Source organism: Poecilia mexicana, unplaced genomic scaffold (genome assembly GCF_051168715.1).
Source record: "Poecilia mexicana isolate PSO_F unplaced genomic scaffold, ASM5116871v1 scaffold_18, whole genome shotgun sequence".
In the NCBI taxonomy this organism is placed as follows: Eukaryota; Metazoa; Chordata; class Actinopteri; order Cyprinodontiformes; family Poeciliidae; genus Poecilia; species Poecilia mexicana.
In genome coordinates, this window is record NW_028263387.1 from 267622 (window position 1) to 291087 (window position 23466).

At 38.9% G+C, this 23466-nt stretch overlaps 1 protein-coding gene across 1 annotated transcript in view; it reads left to right on the plus strand.

Annotated features, from left to right (window-relative positions):
- The window catches only part of ank2b (ankyrin 2b, neuronal), a 118170-nt gene that overhangs the window by 24144 nt on the left and 70560 nt on the right, over positions 1 to 23466 (plus strand). Inside the window, exons 7-16 of the mRNA XM_088015971.1 lie at positions 152 to 250; positions 957 to 1055; positions 1999 to 2097; positions 2748 to 2945; positions 3057 to 3155; positions 13665 to 13763; positions 13851 to 13949; positions 14058 to 14255; positions 20727 to 20825; positions 21192 to 21290. Coding sequence (XP_087872097.1) covers positions 152 to 250; positions 957 to 1055; positions 1999 to 2097; positions 2748 to 2945; positions 3057 to 3155; positions 13665 to 13763; positions 13851 to 13949; positions 14058 to 14255; positions 20727 to 20825; positions 21192 to 21290 — 1188 coding nt within the window. The remainder of the gene's footprint in view (positions 1 to 151; positions 251 to 956; positions 1056 to 1998; positions 2098 to 2747; positions 2946 to 3056; positions 3156 to 13664; positions 13764 to 13850; positions 13950 to 14057; positions 14256 to 20726; positions 20826 to 21191; positions 21291 to 23466) is intronic.

The window sequence follows — 23466 nt, forward strand, 5'->3', positions numbered from 1 at the left end:
CTTTTTGTTGATAACTGATGCTTGAAGTGACCACTGCATGCTGGGAAGCCTGAAGCCACTCAGGGTCAATATTGCAGAACCTGGAAGCAGAACTGATGTTTACTTTTGTTTTCCTTTTTGTCTTTTTCTATTCTTCATGTCTCTGTCCCAGAGTGGATTTACCCCGCTGCACATTGCTGCCCACTATGGAAATGTCAATGTGGCCACTCTCCTACTCAACCGTGGAGCGGCTGTGGATTTCACAGCCAGGGTGAGATCTTACACCACCGAGTTTTTACTCAAACAAAACAGTTTAAAAATCATTTTAGTTTGGTATCAATTCACATACTGTACACCGCAAAAAATCAAATTTCATTTCAATGCAGACAAGCAGGTCCAATTAATATGAAATTACATTGAAATATAATAAAATCCATACGAAGACAGCATGGTCATAGACATACTCAGATTAAGTTTACTTTATATATACTGCTCAAAAAAATAAAGGGAACATTTCACTTGAATTTTGTGTGTGGCTCCAAATCCAGGCCTCCATTGGTTAATAAATTTGATTTCCATTGATGATTTTTGTGTGATTTTGTTGTCAGCACATTCAACTTTGTACAGAACAAAGTATTCAATGAGAATATTTCATTCATTCAGATCTAGGATGTGTTATTTGAGTGTTCCCTTTATTTATTTTTTGAGCAGTGTACAATAAATACAGTTATATTTAACAAAAATGCTTTCTGTTGAGATTCATTTATCATTTAAAAATTGACAACATTTAGGCGGCTATTAAACATACGTTTTATTAAGGCTACATTTCTGTGTTAATTAAAATCTAAAAAAGTTTAGATTTTAATTAGTTTTATTTTAATACAGTTTTGATAATAAAATTTGAAAATTTTTGGCACCCTTAAGCCCTTAATTTTTCTGTCAGATTCTCCTTCTTTAACCTGTCCTCTCTCCTGCAGAATGGAATAACTCCTTTACATGTGGCGTCTAAACGTGGCAACACCAACATGGTTCGCCTATTGCTGGATCGGGGCTCTCAGATCGATGCTAAAACACGGGTTGGTACCACAGACACAGAACCAAAGACAAAGTTGTTTCCTTCCTGACTGTATCACCAGTCAGATGAACATCCTTTCCTTACTGCTCTCTAGCTTTTCAGGTTCATTCCTTCTCTCAGAATTCCAGGGAACTCCAGTAACATTTTAGCAGTAGTAAACAAAGTTTAGTATTTAGAGCAGATGTGAAAAATGTTGGGGGATTGGGGGTGTGCTGTGGTGGCGCAGGGGTTAAGCACAACCCACATATGGAGGCCCTAGTCCTCGACGCAGCTGTTGCAGGTTCGATTCCCGGCCTTGGTGACCTTTGCCACATGTCTTCCCCCTTCTCTCATTACCCACTTTCCTGTCAATTAAAGGCCACTAGAGCCAAAAAAATGTTGTTGTTTTTTTCAGTCTGTCTGGACAGCAGTGGATTAAATTTTGAATCTTAACCCAGCTGGTGTTTGGTTGGATGCCAGATGGCTGGCGTCCAACCATGTTATTAGCTCTTTTTGGTTTGTAATATGTAGAAACATCATGCAGTCTCTGGCAGCATCTGAACTGAACCACCTGACAATTTTATAGCAGCTGTTTTAGGTTAAGTCATTATCCATAGTTGGACTGAGTTGATAATCCTAAGCTAACATCTCTGCAGCATTTTGTATGCTGATGTAACAGACCCAGTATCTGAGCCTGTCAAACAGATTAAATGTTTCTGTAAAACACAGGGAAATGATGAGACAGGCAACTCTTAAAGTTTATCAATGCCTGGCTTCTGCCATATTGGAGAGGGACAGCCTTTGACCTCTCTAGACTCTTACAGAGCACAGTCTAGTACAGCGGTGGAACTACAACTTAAAAAGTCATTCCCAAAGTGACTTGCTGTACTTTTGTCTGTTTTAAATAAACACAAATATTTTATGTGATGTCACACTGAGACATTTCTGTCCAATGTGTGATGCAGGATGGTCTGACCCCCCTCCACTGTGCAGCTCGAAGTGGACATGAGACAGCTGTGGAGCTACTGCTGGAGAGAGGAGCCCCTTTACTGGCCAGGACCAAGGTGGGTCACACTGTATTTACGCTTATCTTTCGGGTCTGTTGTGATCACACAGAATCAAATATCAACCTAAACCTCTCCAAATAAAGTCTTTGGGATTTCATCAAAAATGATAAAAAGCCATGAAGCTGCTGTGGAACAGGAGAGCTTCTTCACTCCAACTGTGTTTCTGTCAACATTTTTGTATGCACAAACAGCAAAATTCAAAATAACTTCCTTAATTTCACAAAAAAAGTATATATGCATGATTTAAGAGCATTTAACTCACCTCTTTTTGACTTTTCCAAAAAATAGTTAATGTTCTAAAGGGGAGATGGAAACAAGTGTTGAATTAACCCACTGTCGAACAATAATTTCAATCTTCTATCTAAAAAGGATCAACAATGCTGTATTGCCCAAGTCACAGTCCCAGGTGGCAATAATGTCCACAAAATAAGAGTAAAATTCAATAGAAGAAGATCTTAAAGACATCAAAGCAATGCTAAGTCAAGAAAAGAGTTATTGCTCGTGCTGTAAGTTGATGAAGCCTGATAGTAGAAAGGAGCCCCTGGTTCTACGCTTTGCTCCATCCAGAAGGTCTGGACTCTTGGCTGCTGAGAAACGATTCACCTCATGACATTTCTTTTCTATTTAATCACTTGTTCATCTCTCAGAATGGGCTGTCCCCACTGCACATGGCGGCACAAGGTGACCATGTCGAATGCGTCAAACACCTTCTGCAGCACAAGGCTCCTGTTGATGACGTCACACTGGACTACCTGACAGCGTTGCATGTGGCAGCTCACTGTGGTCACTACAGAGTCACCAAACTGCTGCTGGATAAAAGAGCCAACCCTAACGCCAGGGCTCTGGTAGGTTAGAAAGACAGAGAGGAAAGATTCAGCAGGTAGCAGATTTACAATGTATGGGTGAAATGTACCTCATGGCTGTATGTACTGTTGCTTGTCACACTTCCTCCACAGAATGGCTTCACTCCACTGCACATAGCCTGTAAAAAGAACCGGGTAAAAGTGATGGAGCTGCTGGTTAAATATGGAGCGTCAATCCAGGCAATTACAGAGGTGATTTAAACAACATCCAGCTTTATATTTTATATATTAGCTCATTTCTAGTGATATTAATTTTTAGGTTTCACTGCCAGCTTGCAGTTGTAAATAAATATGCAGTATGTTCTTATGTGCTTAATGGAAACACGCCAATTTTGAAAAAACTTGTTTTTTGATAAAAAAGGTTTTGTGGCCAGGTTGTAGTGTTTTTGTGGCAATATAAAAATTGGTTTATTTCACAAAACTGTAATGGAAACACTCTTTTTGCATCACGAGTCACACAATCAGCAACTGGATGTTGCTACTAGAGAAAACGACAGGAAGAAATTGGAATATTATGGCACAGCATGTTTTTTAATGACTTATGTGAACAAACTTATTCACATGTGATTTTAATTGCATTTCTTCTTTAATGGAAACACCACAATTGCTTAGTTGTCTTTCTTTGACATTAATCAATCAATCAATCAAATTTTATTTGTATAGCACATTTCAGCAGCAAGGCATTTCAAAGTGCTTCACATAATTAAAATAAAAGCAGCATGTGACATTGAAAAAACAGTGAGAAAGAGAAAGACATTTTGAAAAAGATCAAAAAAGATAAAAACATTAAAACCCCTTTTAGGACTTCAGTTAAATGTCGTTTAACTGGGGCTCTAACCCTCTGGGACTTTAGTCAAAAACACCGTTTGACAAGGACTCCAACCTCTAGGTTTTTAGTTGAAATGCCATCAACTGGGACTCTGAACCCCGTAGGACTTTAGTTAAACGTCATTTAACAAGGATTCTCACACCCCTAGATATAGATTCGTTGAACTGGGACGTTTTAAGGGGGGGCTTTACATAGACAGTGTGAAAGAGAAATAAAAAGAAGTTAATAACTAGATGAAAAGTAAAGATAAAAACATTAAAAACATCGAAAACATAAAAACTAAAGATAAAAACATTAAAAACATCGAAGACATCAAAACCCGCAATTTAGCCATAAGCAACTCTAAACAGGTGGGTCTTTAGTTGAGATTTAAAGGCTCTCAGTGTTTCTGTTGTTTTACAGTTTTCTGGAAGTTTGTTCCAAATTTGTGGTGCATAGAAACTGAATGCTGCTTCTCCTCCTTTGGTTCTGGTTCTGGGGATGCAGAGCAGAACCAGAACCAGAAGATCTGGGGGGTCTAGACGGTTGGTACAGCAATAACAGATCTTTAATGTATTGTGGTGCTTAACCTTTCAGTGATTTATAAACTAACAGTATTTTAAAGTCTATTCTTTGAGCTACAGGGAGCCAGTGTAGGGACTTTAAAACTGGTGCTATGTGCTCCATCTTCCTGGTTTTAGTGAGAACGCGAGCAGCAGCTTCTGGATCAGCTGCAGCTGTTTGATTGATTTATTAGTCAGACCTGTGAAGACGCTGTTGCAGTAATCAATGCGGCTAAAGATAAATGCATGGATGAGTTTCTCTAGATCTCACTGAGACATCAGTCCTCTGATCCTGGAGATGTTCCTCAGGTGATAGAAGGCCGACTTTGTGACTGTCTTAATGTGGCTCTGAAGGTTCAGGTCAGAGTCCATCACTACTCCCAGGTTTCGGGCTGATCGCTGGTTTTCAGTTGTAATAACTGAAGCTGGGCATTGATTCTAGATCGCTCCTCTTGAGGTCCAAAGATAATAACTTCAGTTTTGTTTCTGTTCAGCTGGAGAAAGTTTTGGCACATCCACACATTTATCTGTTCTAAGCATCTGTTCAGTGATTGGATGGGTTCAGAGTCACCTGGTGACATCGTGATGTAGAGCTGTGTATCATCCGCGTAGTTATGGTGGCTGATCTTATTTCCTGTTATAACCTGAGCCAGTGGGAGCATATAAATATTGAAAAGAAGGGGTCCTAGGATTGAACCTTGGGGTACCCCACATGTGACCTTTGACCTCTTTGATGAGAAGTTTCCGATTGAAACAAAGAAATCCCTGTTCTTTATGTAAGATTCAAACCAGTTGAGCACTGGACCGGAGAGTCCGACCCAACTCTCCAGTCGATTCAGTAAAATGTTGTGGTCAACAGTGTCAAAAGCTGCACTGAGGTCCAACAGAACCAGCACTGTGGTTCTCCCACAGTCTGTATTTACATGGATGTCATTGAACACTTTTACAAGGGCCGTCTCAGTGTTGTGGTCAGACCGGAAACCAGACTGGAAGGAGTCAAAGTGATTCATTATTGTTAGGAAGTTATTTAATTGTTTAAAAACTGCTTTTTCAATAATTTTGCTGATGAATGGGAGGTTGGAGATTGGCCTGTAATTCTGCAGTAGTGATTTGTCCAGGTTGTTCTTTTTTATCAGTGGTTTGATAACTGCTGTTTTCAAAGCCTGGGGGAAAACACCTGAAGACAGCGATGAGTTACTATTTGGATCATCAGATCATTTGCAACGACAGGCAGGACTTTCTTAAAGAAATGTGTGGATAGGACATCCAGACAGCAGGAACTGGAGCTTAATTGACTTATAATTTCTTCTAGGGTTTTATAGTCAAGTAGTTGAAATTGGGTCATTTTTCCTCCATTTCTTTTGTTTGGGCACAGCATTGGTACTGGCTTTGGAGTGGAACGTTGACAAAGTTTTGCGTACATTTGTAATGGAAACGCATCCAGTGTTTCACAGCCCTGTTGTTAAACATTTAACAATTACTTTTACACACAGGTAGATTAATTCAGTTGTCTTTTAATTCAGAAATGTTTTAAGTTGTCATAGACTACTATTAAGAATGATCAGCATAAATAAATACGTTCACTTTAGAAGCTTTTTATATGCTTCTTCTGACAGCTAACTTTGCTCAGTGACAACTTTTAAAACAAAGAGTAGCTATTGTTGTCAATGTGGCAGCAATTATCGTACACTCACTGACCAAAGGCAAATCGTAAAATAGGCCAGCTTTGATCATTAGCTGATTTCTCAGAGCTTCTCTGCTTCGTAATTATATTAATATCTGAAATATTTATATTTTTTATATGCATATGCAGTGGTGAGCACACTTCTAATAATAGCAGAGCAAGATTTTTGTTTAGTACTTTAGCATTTTGCAAACTTTGAATAACTGTAAAGCTGTAACTTACTTGACTGTTTTGTAAACATTCAGTTTACTAAAGCTTACCTAAACAAAAAAAAAGTGTAAGACCAGACATGATATAACCACAAAAAGTGATCTGAGAACTTCCGGTTGGACCATAGATATAATATAAGGATAGACCCTCATGGATCGCTCTCGCCTATTGTCGCTGACGAGATTTAGGGCGGCCATCTTGGAGCGGTCCACCACTCCACTCAGCGTTATGTGTCTAGTAGGCATAATGATGTATCAGCGCATTTAATCGATCATACCACGCTTTTCTTTTACTGGAAACCATATTCAAACATCTATCAAAGCTACATTTATAACCAATTGTATTTTTAATACATAGATCATCATATTTAAATATGCTTAGTGGCTATAACAATAGAATAGGAATGGAATATTCTGATATTGATGTATGAAGATCATATTAAAAAGCACACAGCCGTTCATAATTTATTTAATAAATTATTTAGTAATATCAATACATATTTATATAACTATACAAACACAAATTAATAAAGATTAATAATGGCACAAATAGATAATGATTCATACTGAATAATACATACATGTTATATATATATATATATATATATATATATATATATATATATATATATATATATATAATTTTTTTTTTTTTTTTTTTTTTTTCAGCCGACGAGATGAGATTCATCTGTGCTGCAGTGAATCCGTCTCTCTTTGAAGATATCTCCCACTTATTCCTCTCATCGTGTCTTTAGGAAATTTTCAAAACAAAAACGGAAGATTTGGGATGTATCTTACTTTTGACAGTGTGAAAGAATTACATATAAATAATAGTCTTTACCACCTGTGTAAACTTTGCCGGTGAATGTTATAACACATAATATAAGTTTTATAATATGTGTTATATTGTTTCATTTCTAATATAGGCCCTTGTGTCAGATAATCTAAGTCAATGTTAGAGAATAATTAATTTTTTTAGATTTACGGAATCTCAGTTAGCCTTCATAGAGGGGCTGAAACCGTATTACACAAAGCACTGTAGCTAATATTAGCTGGTATCTCGCCGGTGCACATAAATACAGTAAAGTAATATTATAATCACAATATATACACAATAATATGTCCATCTTACTTGTGAAATGTTGTCTGTGGAGCCCTCACATCAATAATCCATCGACCAGAACAACAATATCCCTCAGTGCTGAGTCATCTTCTACTGTTTTGATTGAGCAAAGTAGGAGGGTATACCGCTCCAAGATGGCCGCCGTATTTCCTGCGCCGGAGCAACCAATGCGGGGTCTACTCTTATATTATGTCTATGGGTTGGACTACAAAATGGAGCAGACGCTTTTTCTGAAATTCCGCTTCGAGTTAGTTAATTCAACATTGACTGTAGTGTGGTATTGGAACCGCGACCAGTTATGACCAGCAGAGCCATAACTGGTCGCTAACGGCTGTGCTAACGTAGCCGTTAGCTACGTTAGCTGACCACAAGAAATCTCTCAGCGGAGTTCAATGCGGCGTTCACTAAACTTGAATCAAAACTGGAGCGCTTTGAATCTATCATTTCTACCCACCACCAGCGTATTTCATTACTGGAAACTGTGGCCACTACCATGAGCGACGACATACAGGCAATGCAAGTTGAGTTAGCTACGGTGACCGGAGAGAACAACAGGCTGAAAGCTAAGCTAATGGACTTGGAAAGTAGGAGCCGCCCCAACAACGCTAGGTTGGTGGGACTTCCTGAGGGCATAGAAGGTTCGCATCCGACAGCATTTTTCTCTCAACTACTTCTGGAGATCTTCGGGGAAGATACGTTGAAAAGGGCTCCGGAGCTGGATCGAGCACACCAGATGCTAACGGCGAAACCGGGCCCCGGTGAGAAACTCAGAGCCGTAATTGTGTGTTTCCACAACTATCAGGAGCTCGTTTCACGCAAAGCCAGAGAGTTGCGAGGCAAGTTGAAGTATAAGGGTACCCCGTTTCATATTTTTGGAGATTACTGCCCGGAGGTTTTACAGCAGCACTCAGCTTACCGCGGGATCATGGAAGAACTGTATGATCGGGGACTCAAGCTTGCATTGCGCTACCCAGCCAAACTGTTCATCATGACCGAGAATGGGAGTCGAAGTTTCTGGATTCACCTGACGACGCCAAGCGCTAACATGGACTCTCTTCATCCATCCAGCTCAAGCACGCCAGGAGGATAAATTTTTAGTTGGATCCAAGCGGTTTACTAGTAGTGTTAATCATTCCACTTGCAGAACTCAGACGGTTCTTTATAGTTTGTTTAATGCAAAGTTGTCTCTAGATTTGTTTTACTTTATTATTCATCTGATTAACAATTAAAACTAGCCCTGAACTTGATTACTTCTACAGATACTGGAGTAGAATGCTGTGATGACCAATGGACTACTCATTCAGAGCCAGCAAATCTGTCTTGATGTGTATTATGCTACTAGGTTGATTTAACTCAGTTATGGAGATTTTCAGAAGTTCTTCTTACAGTTACATTGGTTGAATTTGTAGTTGACTGGTTTGAGCTGATTGCCTTCTGACAAGTGACCATTCTGATTTTGGGAGGAAGAAAATGTTAGTCTATAATGAAGGAAGTCTCACAGGGGATAGAAGATGGCCTGCTGTGCGATGGACACTTAGATTTTTGTTTTTGCTTTAAAGGGGGTCTGGGTCTAGATGTGTGTTTTTAGTGGAATTGTGTATGTGTGTGTCTTTTCCCGTGTTTTTTCTCTCTCTCTCTCTCTCTCCTTTCTCTACAGCTGCCGGCCAACAATATGCCAAGTACCAGTCTCCTTTCAGTCAAAACCGGACTGCCTTACTTCAATGTATATACTTCTTCGGGAATAGTAAGATATGGCCAGCACAGGTAATAATTTGAGGGTTGTTTCGTGGAACGTGAGAGGTTTGGGGAATGCCACCAAGACATCAAGATTGCTAAGGTTATGGCTCATTTGCAGCAACTTAAAGGGGACATACTCTTTTTACAAGAAACACAACTTTGTAATAAAGAGATAATGTGACGTAAAAGAAGTTGGATTATCCATGTATTTCATTCTAGATTCAATGCTAAGGCTCGAGGAACAGCCATACTTATTCGTAATAATATTATGTTTGAACAGCACAAAATGATAGCAGACGCGGAGGGCCGTTTCATAACTGTGTTTGGTAAATTGCAAAACTCTCTGGTGATACTAGCTTGTGTCTATGGTCTAAATTGGGATGACGATGCCTTTGTGTCCAGACTCTTCAACTATGCCTGATATTGAAAACTATTATTTAATTTTAGGGGGAGACTTTAATATGATCCAGGATACTCGCTTAGACAGATCCTCAAAAAAACAATATCATTATCTAATGCTGCTAAATGTTTTTAAAACTCAGTTGGGACTGGTGGATTAGTGGAGACATGGGAACCCAGGACTTAAGCAGTTTTCCTTCTTTTCCCATGCCCATCGTATCTATACACGCATAGATTTTTGTCCTTATTGATATCAGACTGCTTTCTAAAATAAAAGCCTGTGATTATCACACTATAGCGATATCTGACCATGCACCAGCCTCCTTAGATTTAGATTTGGTCTGTCAAGCCCACTGTTTTAAATTTTGGAGATGTAATTCTATACTGCTTACCAAGGAGGACTATAAACAGGTTTTAAAAAATCAGCTTTCACTTTACTTTGATCTTCATGACTCACCTCTGGGAAGCCTCAAAAGCGTATATAAGAGGTCAGCTCATCAGCTTTATTTCCAATTTGACAAGGAAGAGGTTACGTCACACTGACTTACTGAACCAGATTAAAGAAGTGGATTCTAAACATGCATCCATCCCGGATCCTGGCCTTTATAATGAGTTTGTTAAACTCCAAACTGATTTCAATTTAACTATGTCGACGACTGCTCTACTTCAACTAACCAAGACAAGGCAGTGCTCTTTTGAATCTGGCGACAAAACGGGGAAGCTTTTAGCTTTCCAAGCACGAGCTCGGGGAACCTTCAAATTAATCCCATTCATCAGATCAGCTACTGGGGAGATTCTTTCTGGTCCCAGAAAGATAAATGATAGATTTGTGTCATTCTATTCAGAATTGTATACCTCCCTAACTCCACCCTCGTCACATGATATACTTAATGATATCAGCTTTCCACTGATAGATAATGAATTGATGAGAGGTTTAGGTGGGCCTATCACTATATAGGAGGTGCAAGAATCTATCAAGTCCTTAAATTCGGGCAAATCCCCTGGCCCTGACGGTTTCTCTTCGGAATATTATAAGGCTAATGTGGATCTTCTGGTGCCAGTCTTGACAGAGGTGTATAATGAGACCTTCTCAAACAGGCGCCTGCCTAGCACCTTATCAGAGGCTACAATATCTCTGATTCTTACAAACGATAAAGACCCCTCATTGTGTAGTAGCTATAGACCTATTTCCCTCCTAAACGTAGATCTGAAAATTGTATCTAAAATTCTTGCAACCCGACTCTAGCAAGTACTTCCCCTCATTATTTCATTAGATCAGACTGGCTTTATGACTGGGTGACAGTCATTCCAACACCAGACGTCTTCTCTATGTTATCCATATGCCAGGTACTCTGTCACCTGAAATAATTGCATCTCTCGACACCGAGAAGGCATTTGACCGGGTCGAATGGGGGTTTTATATGAAGTAATGGAAAGATTTGGCTTTGATAACAATTTTATCCTTTGGGCTAAGCTGTTGTATTCATCACCTGTAGCCTCAATTAAAGCAAATGATATGGTGTTTCCACTTGGAAAGGGCACTAGGCAGGTATGCCATCTGTCCCCCCTGCTATTTGCTATCACAATAGAGTCTCTAGCCATCTGGTTATGTGCCAAAGAAGGTTTTAAGGGTATTCTAAGATCTGGTGCAACTCATAAGGTGTACCTATACGCGGATGACTTGCTCTTATACATTTCTGATCCTCGTACATCTCTCCCAGTTCTCTTTAACATTCTAGAACAATATACCAAGCTTTCCGGTTACAAGCTCAACTACCAGAAGAGCCAATTATTTCCCTTGAACTCTCTGGCAAGGAACCTTCCACGTTCAGTCTCACCTTTTAAATGGGCAGAAGGAGGTTTTCGTTATTTAGGAATATTCATCTGTTCTTATATGTCTAACACAGTGCTTCTCAATTCCAGTCCTCACCGCCCCCCTGCTCTGCATGTTTTAGATGTACCTCTATACCAGAACAGCTGATTCAAATGATTGCATGACCTTCAAGTACTGCAGAAGCCTGTTAATCACCCAGAGATTCAATCCAGGAGTGGCAGAAGGGAAATACCTAAAACATGTAGGGCAGGGGGGCCTGAGGACCAGAATTGAGAAACACTGATCTAACATGATGAATAAGAACTTTTTACTGTTATTAGAGAGCATGGAGAAAGATTTTGACCGGTGGTCCCCATTACCATTATCTTTGGTGGGATGGGTGAATCTGGTTAAAATAGTTATTTTCCCCAATTTTTTTTTACCTTTTCCAGCATGTTCCTATATTAATTACAAAAACATTTTTTTACAAATTGGACAGGAAGATATCTCAACTCTTATGGCTTAAAAAACCTGCCAGACTTCGTAAATCGGTGCTACAGTCCCCAACTTATGAGGGTGGACTTGCTCTTCCCAACTTCAGGCAATAATACTACTCTGCAGCTAATGTACAGAAATTGTTGTATTGGAGGTGTGATGCTGATGTTTCACCGGCCTGGGTGCAGATTGAAAGGGCATCTAGCCATTATTCGTTGTCCTCTCTGCTTTGTTTCAGAACAAAGCAGAGAGGACTAGAGATGCCTCAGTTTTCCCTGCCCCTCCCCCTGGTAGAGGGCAATCCGCATAGTCAGGGCTACATTAACTATCTGGAACCAATTCAGGAAACAGTTTGGCCTGCATGGACCCTCGATACAAATTCCTTTAACCAAATTTGTAACTTTATGCCTTCAGTCACTGATTTAGTTTTTAACTTGTGGCATGACAAAGGGATCAAGACTGTAAAGGAACTTTATTGCAACAATACCTTTTCATCCTTTGCTGAACTTTCATGTAAATTCTAATAGCCCAATAATCATCTCTCTCAGTTCTTTCAGGCCAGGGATTATGTTAAAAAGGTGTTTCTGCACTTTCCTAATCAACCCCCTGAAACACTTTTGGATACTCTCATGCAAGTAGACCCACAACAGAAATTTTTTTTAAATTTTTATATAATTCTATTAATAATAACACCTCAAGATTTGCAGCTCTTGTTAAAACAGCATGGGAGGGGGAGCAGTGGGAGGCCGCCAAGAATTTAATTAATAAATCCTCGATTTGTGCCTGGCATGCCTTAATCCAGTCCAAAATATTCTTTAAAGTACATTACACAAATGCAAAACTAGCAAGAATTTACTCATCAGTCAGTGATGTTTGCAATAGGTGTGGACAGTCGCCATACCCACATGTTTTGGGCCTGCCCAAAGCTAAGCGAGTTTGGGGTAAGATTTTTAAAATACTTAGTCAAGCATATAATCAGACAATTCTGCCCAATCCATTCTCGGCGATATTTGGCTTTCCTCCAGACCAGGGCCTTTGGAGTTCTTTGAAACAGGCCCTGGCTTTCACTATCCTTTTAGCCCAAAGACTTATTCTACTCAAGTGGAAACTAAGCGCCCCCCCCCCCCGTCTCTTGACCAATGGGTTAGAGAAGCTCTTTACAACCTGAAGCTGGCAAAACTCAGATTTTCACTTGAGGGTTTCACCAACAAATTTATGGAGACTAGGAGACTTTTCCTGTCTTTAGTGGGTACCATGACTTTGCTCCCTGACACAGAAGGAAATTAAATTATCTGTAGGCCTTCTCACCTATATCTAGTTCTTTTGTTTTTAACCAATATATATTCTTCTTATTATAATTTTTCTATTCTTTGTCATTTATTTATATATTTGTTTAATTTACAATTAACATTACTGTCATTATGTATGTATGTGTATATATAAACATATTTTTTATTTTATTTATTTTTTTATTTACTTATTAATGTATTTTTTTATTTTCTCTTTTCTTCTCTCTGCCTCCTTTGAAATGTGTGTGAGTGGATGGGTGTGTGTATGTCTTGTTGCTAGAAGTTGCTGCAGGGATTGTGTCTCTGTTGGCTGTTTGTCTTGTGCTTGGACCTAGAAGGGGGTGTTCAGGGTGCGTTGGGTTTTGGGATAAATCAGCTTGCACTGCTTTTTCTCTGTTATCTATACTGTGTTTTTATTGTCCTAATGATTGATGCATGTCAAGCTGTTAAATTAAATAAAGAAAGTTGGAATAAAAAGTGATCTGAGTTTATCATTGTTTTGCCTCTTAACTAGTCTTTTGCAACACTAGAGCACTGATCTTTTATTCACACCATGTGTCTGCATTCTGCTCCCTGTTTAGTCTGGCCTGACTCCCATCCACGTAGCAGCTTTTATGGGTCACCTGAACATTGTACTGCTCTTGCTGCAGAACGGAGCCTCAGCGGATGTCAGCAATATAGTGAGTAATGGGGAAGGGCAGGGGCAGGAGGGAGCTGACACAGCGTTTCAGTTACATCTGACACGGTGCGTTACCTACTGTACACAGCGTGGAGAAACAGCGTTACACATGGCAGCCAGGGCTGGCCAGGTGGAGGTGGTCAGATGTCTGCTGAGAAACGGAGCCATGGTGGATGCTCGGGCACGGGTGAGATTCCTTTTGTCACATGTCTTGCACTCATCAATACCCGTGTCATCAATATCAGGTCTGCTGTTTGATTAAAAACTGTCCTGCTCCCCTCCTCATCCTGTCCAGGAGGACCAGACTCCTCTTCACATCGCGTCCCGTCTCGGGAAAACAGAGATTGTGCAGCTGTTGCTACAGCACATGGCCCATCCTGATGCTGCCACAACCAATGGCTACACCCCGCTCCACATCTCTGCTAGGGAGGGGCAGGTGGAGACCGCCTCGGTGCTGCTGGAGGCTGGGGCTTCCCATTCGTTGGCTACGAAGGTGGGTGGTGGGGGAGGCATTTAATCTTTGTCTAACTTGATGAGTTGGTCAAAAAATCAGTGTGGATGTCCAGTCTTACCAAATGAATCTACTCTGTCACTTAGGACATGTGTGCTGCTAACGGATTTGACCCAAAACACATTAGCTGTTATTATGGGCAAAAACAACAATCTATTTTAAATGCAACAAGCTAACTTTAAATAAAGTTCATGAAAAGGTCTTACAACACAACCTTAGATACACAACACATGGCTTTATCTTAATTTGTATTTTAAATGCAGTTTTACTGTGTGAACTGCCTTCGAAGAAATTACTAATGCAACTGTAAGAAATTGGCTGTAGGGGTGTTCATGGATCTAAAGAAAGCTTTTGACACAATAACTCATGATATCATAATTAAAAAATTAGAACTCTATGGAATTCCGGGACGAGTTTTGAACTGAATGAGGAGTTATTTAAAGAGCAAAAAACAATTTGTGAAGATGGGAGAGATTGAATCTGATTCTGGAGGTTGTGTGTGGGAAACCTCAAGGGTCAGAACTGGGACCAGTTTTATTTAATTTGTATATAAATGACATAAGCAAAGTGTCTAATGTATTAAAATTTGTGTTATTTGCTGATGACACAAATGTTCTAGTCTCTGGTGAAAACTTACAACAACTTCTCTCCATAGTCGCCTCAGAAATCAGTAAATTAAATAAAATGTTTGACGATAATAAATTATCACTAAATTTGGACAAGACTAAAATCATGGTTTTTGGAAACTGTTACAAAAAAGCACAAACTTAAATCCAGCTAGAGGGTGTGACTCTAGAAAGGATATATGTTAAGTTTCTCGGTGTAGTAATAGATGACAAAATCAATAGGAAACCTCATATTAAACATTTACAGAATAAACTAAGCAAAAGCATATCAGTCCTGACTAAAACTAGACATATTCTGAATAATAAATCACTTCATATTCTATACAACTCTCTGATTTTGCCATATTGTCCAGAAGTGTGGGGATTAATTCCAAAAGCTCTTTACATCCACTAAGTATCCTACAGAAATGTAGGATACTTAGTACCTACATTACTTACCGTTTAGTCTGAACCGCTACAAGAACAAATTTGTTCCACTTTATCAAAACCTTTAATAGCAACAAACACTAAAATGTGGCTGTAGGTGAAGATCTTAAAGATTTTAAACGGTGTTATTATGTTTCTGTTATGTACTGGTATTTTTTCTTTTGTTTTAGAATGTATCCAGTGCAAAGTGTTAAGTTAAGATTAAGGGTGCTGTGGTGGCGCAGGGGCAAAGCACAACCCACTTATTGAGGCCTTAGTCCTCATGTCAGTGATCGCAGGTTCAATTCCTGGCCTGGTGACATTTGCCACATATCTTCCCCCTCCCTCATAACTCTCCTCCCTGTCAAACTACTTTCAGATAAAGGCCACTAGAGCCAACAAAACCTTTAAAAAAAAGTGTTAAGTTAAGCATGTGAACCTAACATGTGTATGGATTTTAGACTATGCAGTTGCCAGTGTCTGCAACTGCATAGTTGCAGACACTGCAACTATGCAGTGTCTGCATAGTTGCAGTGTCTATGCACTGCAACTATATACCAGTACAAATTTCCTTTGTACTGGTCCAAAGGAAATTTGTCCAGTACAAATTTCCTTTGGACAATAAAGCTTATCTTAGTTTATTGTATCTTAGTTTATAACTGGGTTCTGCTTCACTCCACTGAACCGGGTTGGCCAAAGTAACCCCTCGACTCTGCGTTGTGTAGTTCTTAATGAAGATGAGGAGTTTCTAGGTGATAGGGTATTTTATTTCCTGAATGAGAACATATCAGATATGAATCAGTTCAATCAGCTCAGCTTCACTCAGCACACTACAATATTGTTATATTAGCATTTAACTTTAGCACATAGTGTTTTACAGTATTAAAAACACTAAAAGTACAAAAGCTGTTGCCAGGCAATCTAGTAAGTATTCATTACTCTCTATGTGTCTAAATTAATAAAGATAATGTCTTATGTATTGTGGACGCTTTTCTATGCTGTGTGCTGAAAAATGCAACTCACCTGTCGTGCAGCTGTCACAGACTGGCACTGAGTACAGGAGCCAGCAGCATATAACCAGCCACACAGAGAGGGGGCACAAGGACCATGAACTGCAGGAGAAGAGATAAAGCCAGGCTTGACATAGTGCCATCAGTTCGCTCTGGCTTTATCCGTTTCACAAAGACCAAACCAGACACAGGAGGTGCGACTATGGTTGTTTTTGTATTAGTTTTCCAATGAAAACTAATAGTGCAGAGTGCCATTAGATGCCTGTTCTTTATCTGAGTGATTTTACATGAGTCAGACCAAAGATCTTTCTTCCATTTGATAGTGGAGTCTTCCACACGTTTCCCATCTCAGCTTCTGAAGCTTGGAACTCCTTTGATGTAGTCAAAGGTGTTTGGATCCCCTCACTCTGTCCTTCTTGCATGGTCTCTTAGTTTGTGAGGACTAATAGACAAAATTACACATATGTCATATACCTTCTGTATCTTGGTGATGGATTTAACTGAACTCCATGGGATGTTCATTTGTTCAGTGCTTGAGAGATATTTTTATATCAGTGACTAGTTCTCTGCTGTACTCTGAGTGCTCTTTTGTCTTCATGCTGTAATGGTAGCCAGTATTACTAATTAGCAATTGAATGGACCTTCCTTACAAAGTTGTCTCTCAGGCCGTCTCCATTCCACTCTTTGTCAGACAGCCAACACCAGTTGGCTGAACTTCCGTTGAGTTAGGTCAGTAACTTTAAATGGGATGAATATTTATTCAATCACTTATTGTCCGTCCATTCATCTGTCTATCCATCGCTCGCTTGCAGTGGGGTCACGAGGGTGCTGCTGCCTATCTGCAGCCATCAGTGGGTGACTGGACAGCCTATCACAGAATCACTTATTGTATTTTACATATTTTATTCCATATCAGTTTTCACATTGGCATTAAAGAGTAGGTTTAGGTTTTTTTTTGTTTTTGTTAAAAACTTCAATCATGATCAGATTTTGTTGATCATGATTGATTTGTAAATGCCATAAAAAGGGTAAAATATCCAATAGTGTAAATACTTTCTATAGGTACTGTGTGAAGGATCCTTAGATAGCATTCTTACTGCGTCTCCAAATCTACATCACTTCTGATGAATGATTGATGGGACCACAAAAAGTTGAAGATGTGAATTGTGTTTGAACCCTGACTTGTTCATCACCATGAAACTTCACCCTGTGTCCAGAACCTTAAGATCTAATAATCAGCTGCTATTGAGAGTTACTCAGACTGCACTTATGGGCTAAGGGGATTGGGCTTTCTCCGTTGCCGCTCCTGTTCTCTGGAATAGGCTATCTTTCCAGATTAGATCTGCCCACAGCCTGGATCATTTTAAATTGCATCTTAAAACTTATTTGTATTTGCTGGCATTTAATTTAGGCCTGATACTGTTGTGATGTTTAAATTTATTTAATTTAATTATTATTATTATTATTATTATTTTTTTTTTTTGGTATGATTTTTTTCTCTTTTCATCAATTTATTCTATTGTGTTACCGTCTTGGTACAGCACTTTGGTGCAGTTTTAAACCTATTTATAAAAGTGATATATAAGTACACTTGACATTAACATGACAGAGGAGATGTCTTGCTGTTATAATCCTGACTGCATCCTCCTCTGTGGACTACAGTCTGTCGCTTCATGCTCATTTCAGGGGAGGGAGGAGGGTGTGGCTGTCACTATGGAAACCAATCTGTAGTTTTCATCATTTCACACAAGTGTAAATGGTCATTTCCAAAACTTCTCCTAACAATTCTTGCATTTTTATTTTATTTTATTATTTATTGCTTGTTGTGACCAGAAAGAAGAGTGTTTCTGGTCACCAGTACATGTGACAGAATCCATGGCCTAACAAAGGTCTGCTCCCAACACGGGCAGGGCTTGCTCATAAACACACTGATCATGTGGTGTCTTCCAACATTGACCTTGTTTGCTTCTTCATACTAAATACATCAGGGCTCCCTCTGCAGGCTGTACAATCAAACTGATTAATATTCCTAAGAATCGAGTCAAGGTGCAAGTTTACCAGCTGAAAGCTAATTTTAATGTAACAGAATCGTCACGCTATATGATCTCAGTTTTATGTAGCTTCCTGTTCTATTCATTCTATCTGAATCTCATCTTTCAGTTTATTCTATTAACATGCTGATATAATATCTGAACATGTCAGAGAGAAGGTAAACAAGAGAAAATCAATGCATCATTAACAGTATTTGGAAAATCCCAAACCTTCCGTTGTTGGAGACACAGAAGACGAGTCATCATAGAACGAGTATTTGGCTGGACAATATGGACCGTTGTATCTCTAAGCTATAACTTTTGGTTTCTTTCTAGGATGATTAAAAATAGCCTTTGACATGTTATATATGTGTTTTTAAGAGAAATTCACAATCATAAATCACGTTTTACTTTTTGACTTGCTCACAAGGTTCAACCAAGAATCTTTTTTTCATTTTTGTTATTTACCTTGAAGAAATTGATGGACAATTAGTATTTGACAACAGTCATTTAAACTTAACTCCTTAGGTTACTCTGAATTCTTTAATGTTATTTATTAGTAACAGTTTGCTTATTTATAATAGAAAGATATCCCATGTGAGCACAGTCTTCAATGCTGCTGAACAACTTGTAGTTTCTTTTGGTGGAGTTGGAGCGTGCTGGCAAGATGTAGTTAACGAGGCAGACTTGGAAAGCCGTCAGATTTCACAAGATTACTTCACAGAGGAACATGCCTCTTCTGAAATTATAGACTTCTTAGCTTCCAGTGCTTAGAGATATATTTTTTAAACTATTAACTTGTAACAAAAAGTAAGAATAGAATTGTCACTATGGTTTCCCAGTTCTGTTTTTTGTCCTCTCTGCCTGAAGGTTTAGAGGCAGACTTCTAGAGTATTGTCTTCTATTTTCACTGTCCTTCTTTCTCTCCTCTACTCATCTCTTATAAAGGGAATTGCATTTTTTCTCCCTAAGTGAACTGTAATGTATGTATATTGCCAAAAGTATTTGCTCACCCATCCAAATTGTCGGCATCAGGTGTTCCTATCACTTCCATGGCCACTATGGAAGTGATTGGAACACAGGTGTTGTGGCTGGTCTTGCATCATAATAATGTCCAAAGAACAAAAATGCCAGAGTAGTTTCTCAGGAGGTTTTTGACTCACTCAAAATAAAAAGTACTCACAGAGAGTTTTCTGGTTTCAAACAGAGTATTTTCTTTACTTACAAAAATAACAGAAATATTCTCTAAGTTGACTTTATACAAAAATTTTTTTAATTTAAACCTTAATTTTGTGGTACAAAAACTGTTTCACTCCTTCACCAAATCAGATCAACCACAGCAGCTGATCCTGCTTGTTAATCACAGCAGGAGGCTGACTGACGAGGAGGAGGGTGTAAGAAAAACAAATAAATAAATAACAATAGATCTACCATTTGTATAATCTTGGATCTGTAACATTAATAGTTTAGCAAAAATAAATTAATCTAATTCTTAATAGGCTCCAACAACAGGTGTATAAAATCAAGCACCTAGGCATGCAGTCTGTTTTTTACAAACGTTTGTGAAAGAATGGATCACTCTCAGGAGCTCAGTGAATTCCAGTGATAAGATGCCATCTGTGCAACAACAAAAAGTGTGTAATTTTCTCGCTCCTAAATGTTCCAGTGTCAACTGTCAGCAGTATTATAAGACGATGGAAGTGTTTGGGAACAACAGCAACTCAGCCACAAAGTGGTAGGCCACGTAAACTGACAGAATGGGGTCAGTGGATGCTGAAGTGCATAGTGCCAAGAGGCCGCCAACTTTCTACAGAGTCAATCACTGCAGACGTCCAAACTTCTTGTGGTCTTCAGATTGGATCAGGACCAGTGCACAGAGAGCTCAATGGAATGAGTGCATGGTTGAGCAGTTGCATCCAAGCCATACATCATCAAGTGCAATGCAAAGAGACGGATGCAGTAATGTAAAGCACGCCGCTGTGTATATATAAATAGTGTATCACAAAAGTGAGTACATCGCTCACATTTCTGCAGATATTTAAGTACATCTTTTCATGGGACAACACTGACAAAATGACACTTTGACAAAATGTCGCTGATTGAGGGTGAACTCCTGCCACCGTCACCACCATTGCCCCTAAATAAATCAAGTGAAGTATCATAGTGAAAGATGTAATCCTCCACTTGTGAAATGAAATCTGTTGGGCTTCACCTTGGCACTCTGACAACATGTCTGAGTGGCATGCTGCCGAACAGAACACAGTTTTAAAAAAAAATTCACCAATCCTTTAAAGTATATATTTCTACAGTATTTTTCTGATTTTATGTATAGATCTTTCAACATCTCTTGGTCTTACTGTCTCTGCTTCCTTCTCTCTACAGAAAGGGTTTACTCCTCTGCATGTGGCTGCCAAGTATGGAAACCTAGATGTGGTCAAACTGCTGATGCAGCGCTGTGCGCCTCCTGATTCTGCTGGAAAGGTAAACATCCAAAATAGACCCATTCTGCTTGGATTCCCCTAGCAAACACTGGATTGTCAGATAAATATGTATAGTATGTTCATGTGTCTTGCATGTGAATATAAAATTGGTGGTTTTCTGTATTAAGGACCTGTTTACTGCCAGAGAACTGGTAAGGTTATGTGGTACTTGAAGCCAGGTATTCCTTGATCTGCCTTACCAAGACAGACATTAATCAGAAAGGTCAACAGGAGTTATTTTTTCTTCTTCATATTGACTCATTCTGTTGTCCTCTAGTCAACCTGTCTAACAGTGAGTGAGTGTTTGGTTTCCCTGCTTCACCAGGCGCTCCTTAATCCTCATGCACTCACCATTCCTCCCCAACAGAATGGCCTCACTCCCCTCCATGTTGCAGCACATTATGACAACCAAAAGGTGGCGCTCCTGCTTTTGGACAAAGGAGCGTCTCCCCACGCAATGGCTAAGGTGAGGGTCTATAGCAGTGGTCCCAACCCTGGTCCTCAGAGCCCACTGCCCTGCATGTTTTAGGTGTTTCCCTGCTACTGCACACCTGGGTTAAATGAAAGTGATTAACTGACTTCTATAGCAATTGCAGGAATCCAAAGGAAGTTATACAGTCATATGAATCAGCTGTGCTGGAGTCCCAACTCATTAAAAACATGCAGGACAGTGTTCCCTGAGGACCAGGGTTGGGGACCACTGGTCTATAGCACACAGTTCATGATGAGGAGAATCACTTGGTTCACACCAAAAGTCTTTCTCTTCTTTTGCTGGCACTAAAATCATCTGCTTTGATTCTGTTTTCCAACCAGACTGGTTTATTAAATATCATACAAGGTCAAATTTTAAGATTTTGTCAAAAGTTTTAGGCAGTGTTTACACATGTTTTTTTTGTTTTCAATAATAAACTTTTATTGACCTAAACCATTCAATAAAAGTTTGAATGGCTTTTTATCAGACATTAAAGTTTATCAATTCAGTCGATCAAGTCAGTCAATTTCTGTACCCATTTATTCATACAGCAGTGTTTGCATAAATGTGTTGGACTGTCGGACATTACTGCCATATTTAGTACAATTTAGTATTGTACGATGAAATGTGAACAAGTCTGCAGTAGCTGTGTCAGTTTTGGAGCACAGACTTCAGGTGACAGATGAGTGCTAAAACATTTAGGGTTTAAATGGTACACTTTTCTTCAACAGATGCATTTCCATCAGCTGCTATAGTGACAGAGATAGGAGGTTCATGGGTTACACCCTGGATAGATCTGCAGTGCTTCACATGGCAACACAGAAACACAGGGCAAACACGCATACACACACACGCACGCAGCCACCCACCCACACATGCAACCAGTCCTAAAGGAAATTGAGATAACACCAAAAATGTATACTTTTGAACTGTACGGGGTAAGTTACCAATATATTATCATTTGTATATTTATTCATGTATTTTTAGGCACACTTGTGATCTTTCTGTGTGCTTTGGTGGCCAGTCGACAACATTTTATCAATTTCACTGTTTCTTTCTGCAACGACAATAAAAGGTAACACTTTATTTGAAGGGGTGTGAATAAGACTGTCATGACACTGTCATAAACATGACATAACACCTGTCATCAACATGAATAAGCCTTCATGAATATTTATGACTGTTGTCATAAAGCATCATTCGGTAAATAATGACACTTTTAATACAAAGTTGACATTATTCAAAATGTCTTTGACAACTTGACATTAACCAAGAAATCATTACTGTTTAAACTTTACCTTTAATAGCATAAAGTTACCTCATTTTTAAAGTGCAATCAGTAATACTTTTATAACAAATTTATATCAGTAATGATTTCTTGGTTAATGTCAAGTTGTCATAACAAAGACATTTTGAATAATGTCAACTTTGTATTAAAAGTGTCATAATTTACCGAATGATGTTTTATGACAACAGTCATAAATATTCATGAAGGCTTATTGATGTTCATGACAGGAGTTATGTCATGTTTATGACAGTGTCATGTCAGTCTTATTCAACCCCCTTCAAATAAAGTGTTACCCAATAAAATAAGTATAAGTTTCTATGTCTGAGTTTAAGATAGCCTTAGTACATGGAAAATAATCTTATTACTGCAAAGCATCAAGCACTGCCAGTTGCAGCCCTACTAGATTTATGTAAAGAGTCAACATCTCTGGGGTTCTAACAGTTAATGTGAATGTCAACAAACGTTTAGTGCTTGTTGTGTTAGTTTAGGCTACACTGAGAAAATGATTCTGTGGTGAAATAAATTTAACATAGCTGAACCTATAAAATCAGCAATAGAGATTCAAATTAGTACCTTTACACAAATAGCACTGAGTTCAAAAATATTTGTTCAACATGCAAGAACAAATATGAAGTTTTTTCAGAAAATAAATTGTTTCAGTGCTAAGAGCCTATCTTTTCAACATCATCCACCCACAGTTCCTGTCCTGGGCGAGATCCAACCCCAGAGAGATTGTCTCAAAATGCTTTGGAGTTGGCGCCATACCTTTGGCATGTGCCTTTCAAAAAAAAAAAAATCTAAATCAAATTTTATTTGTATAGCACATTTTAGCAGCAAGGCATTTCAAAGTGCTTTACATAATTAAAATAAAAACAGCATGTG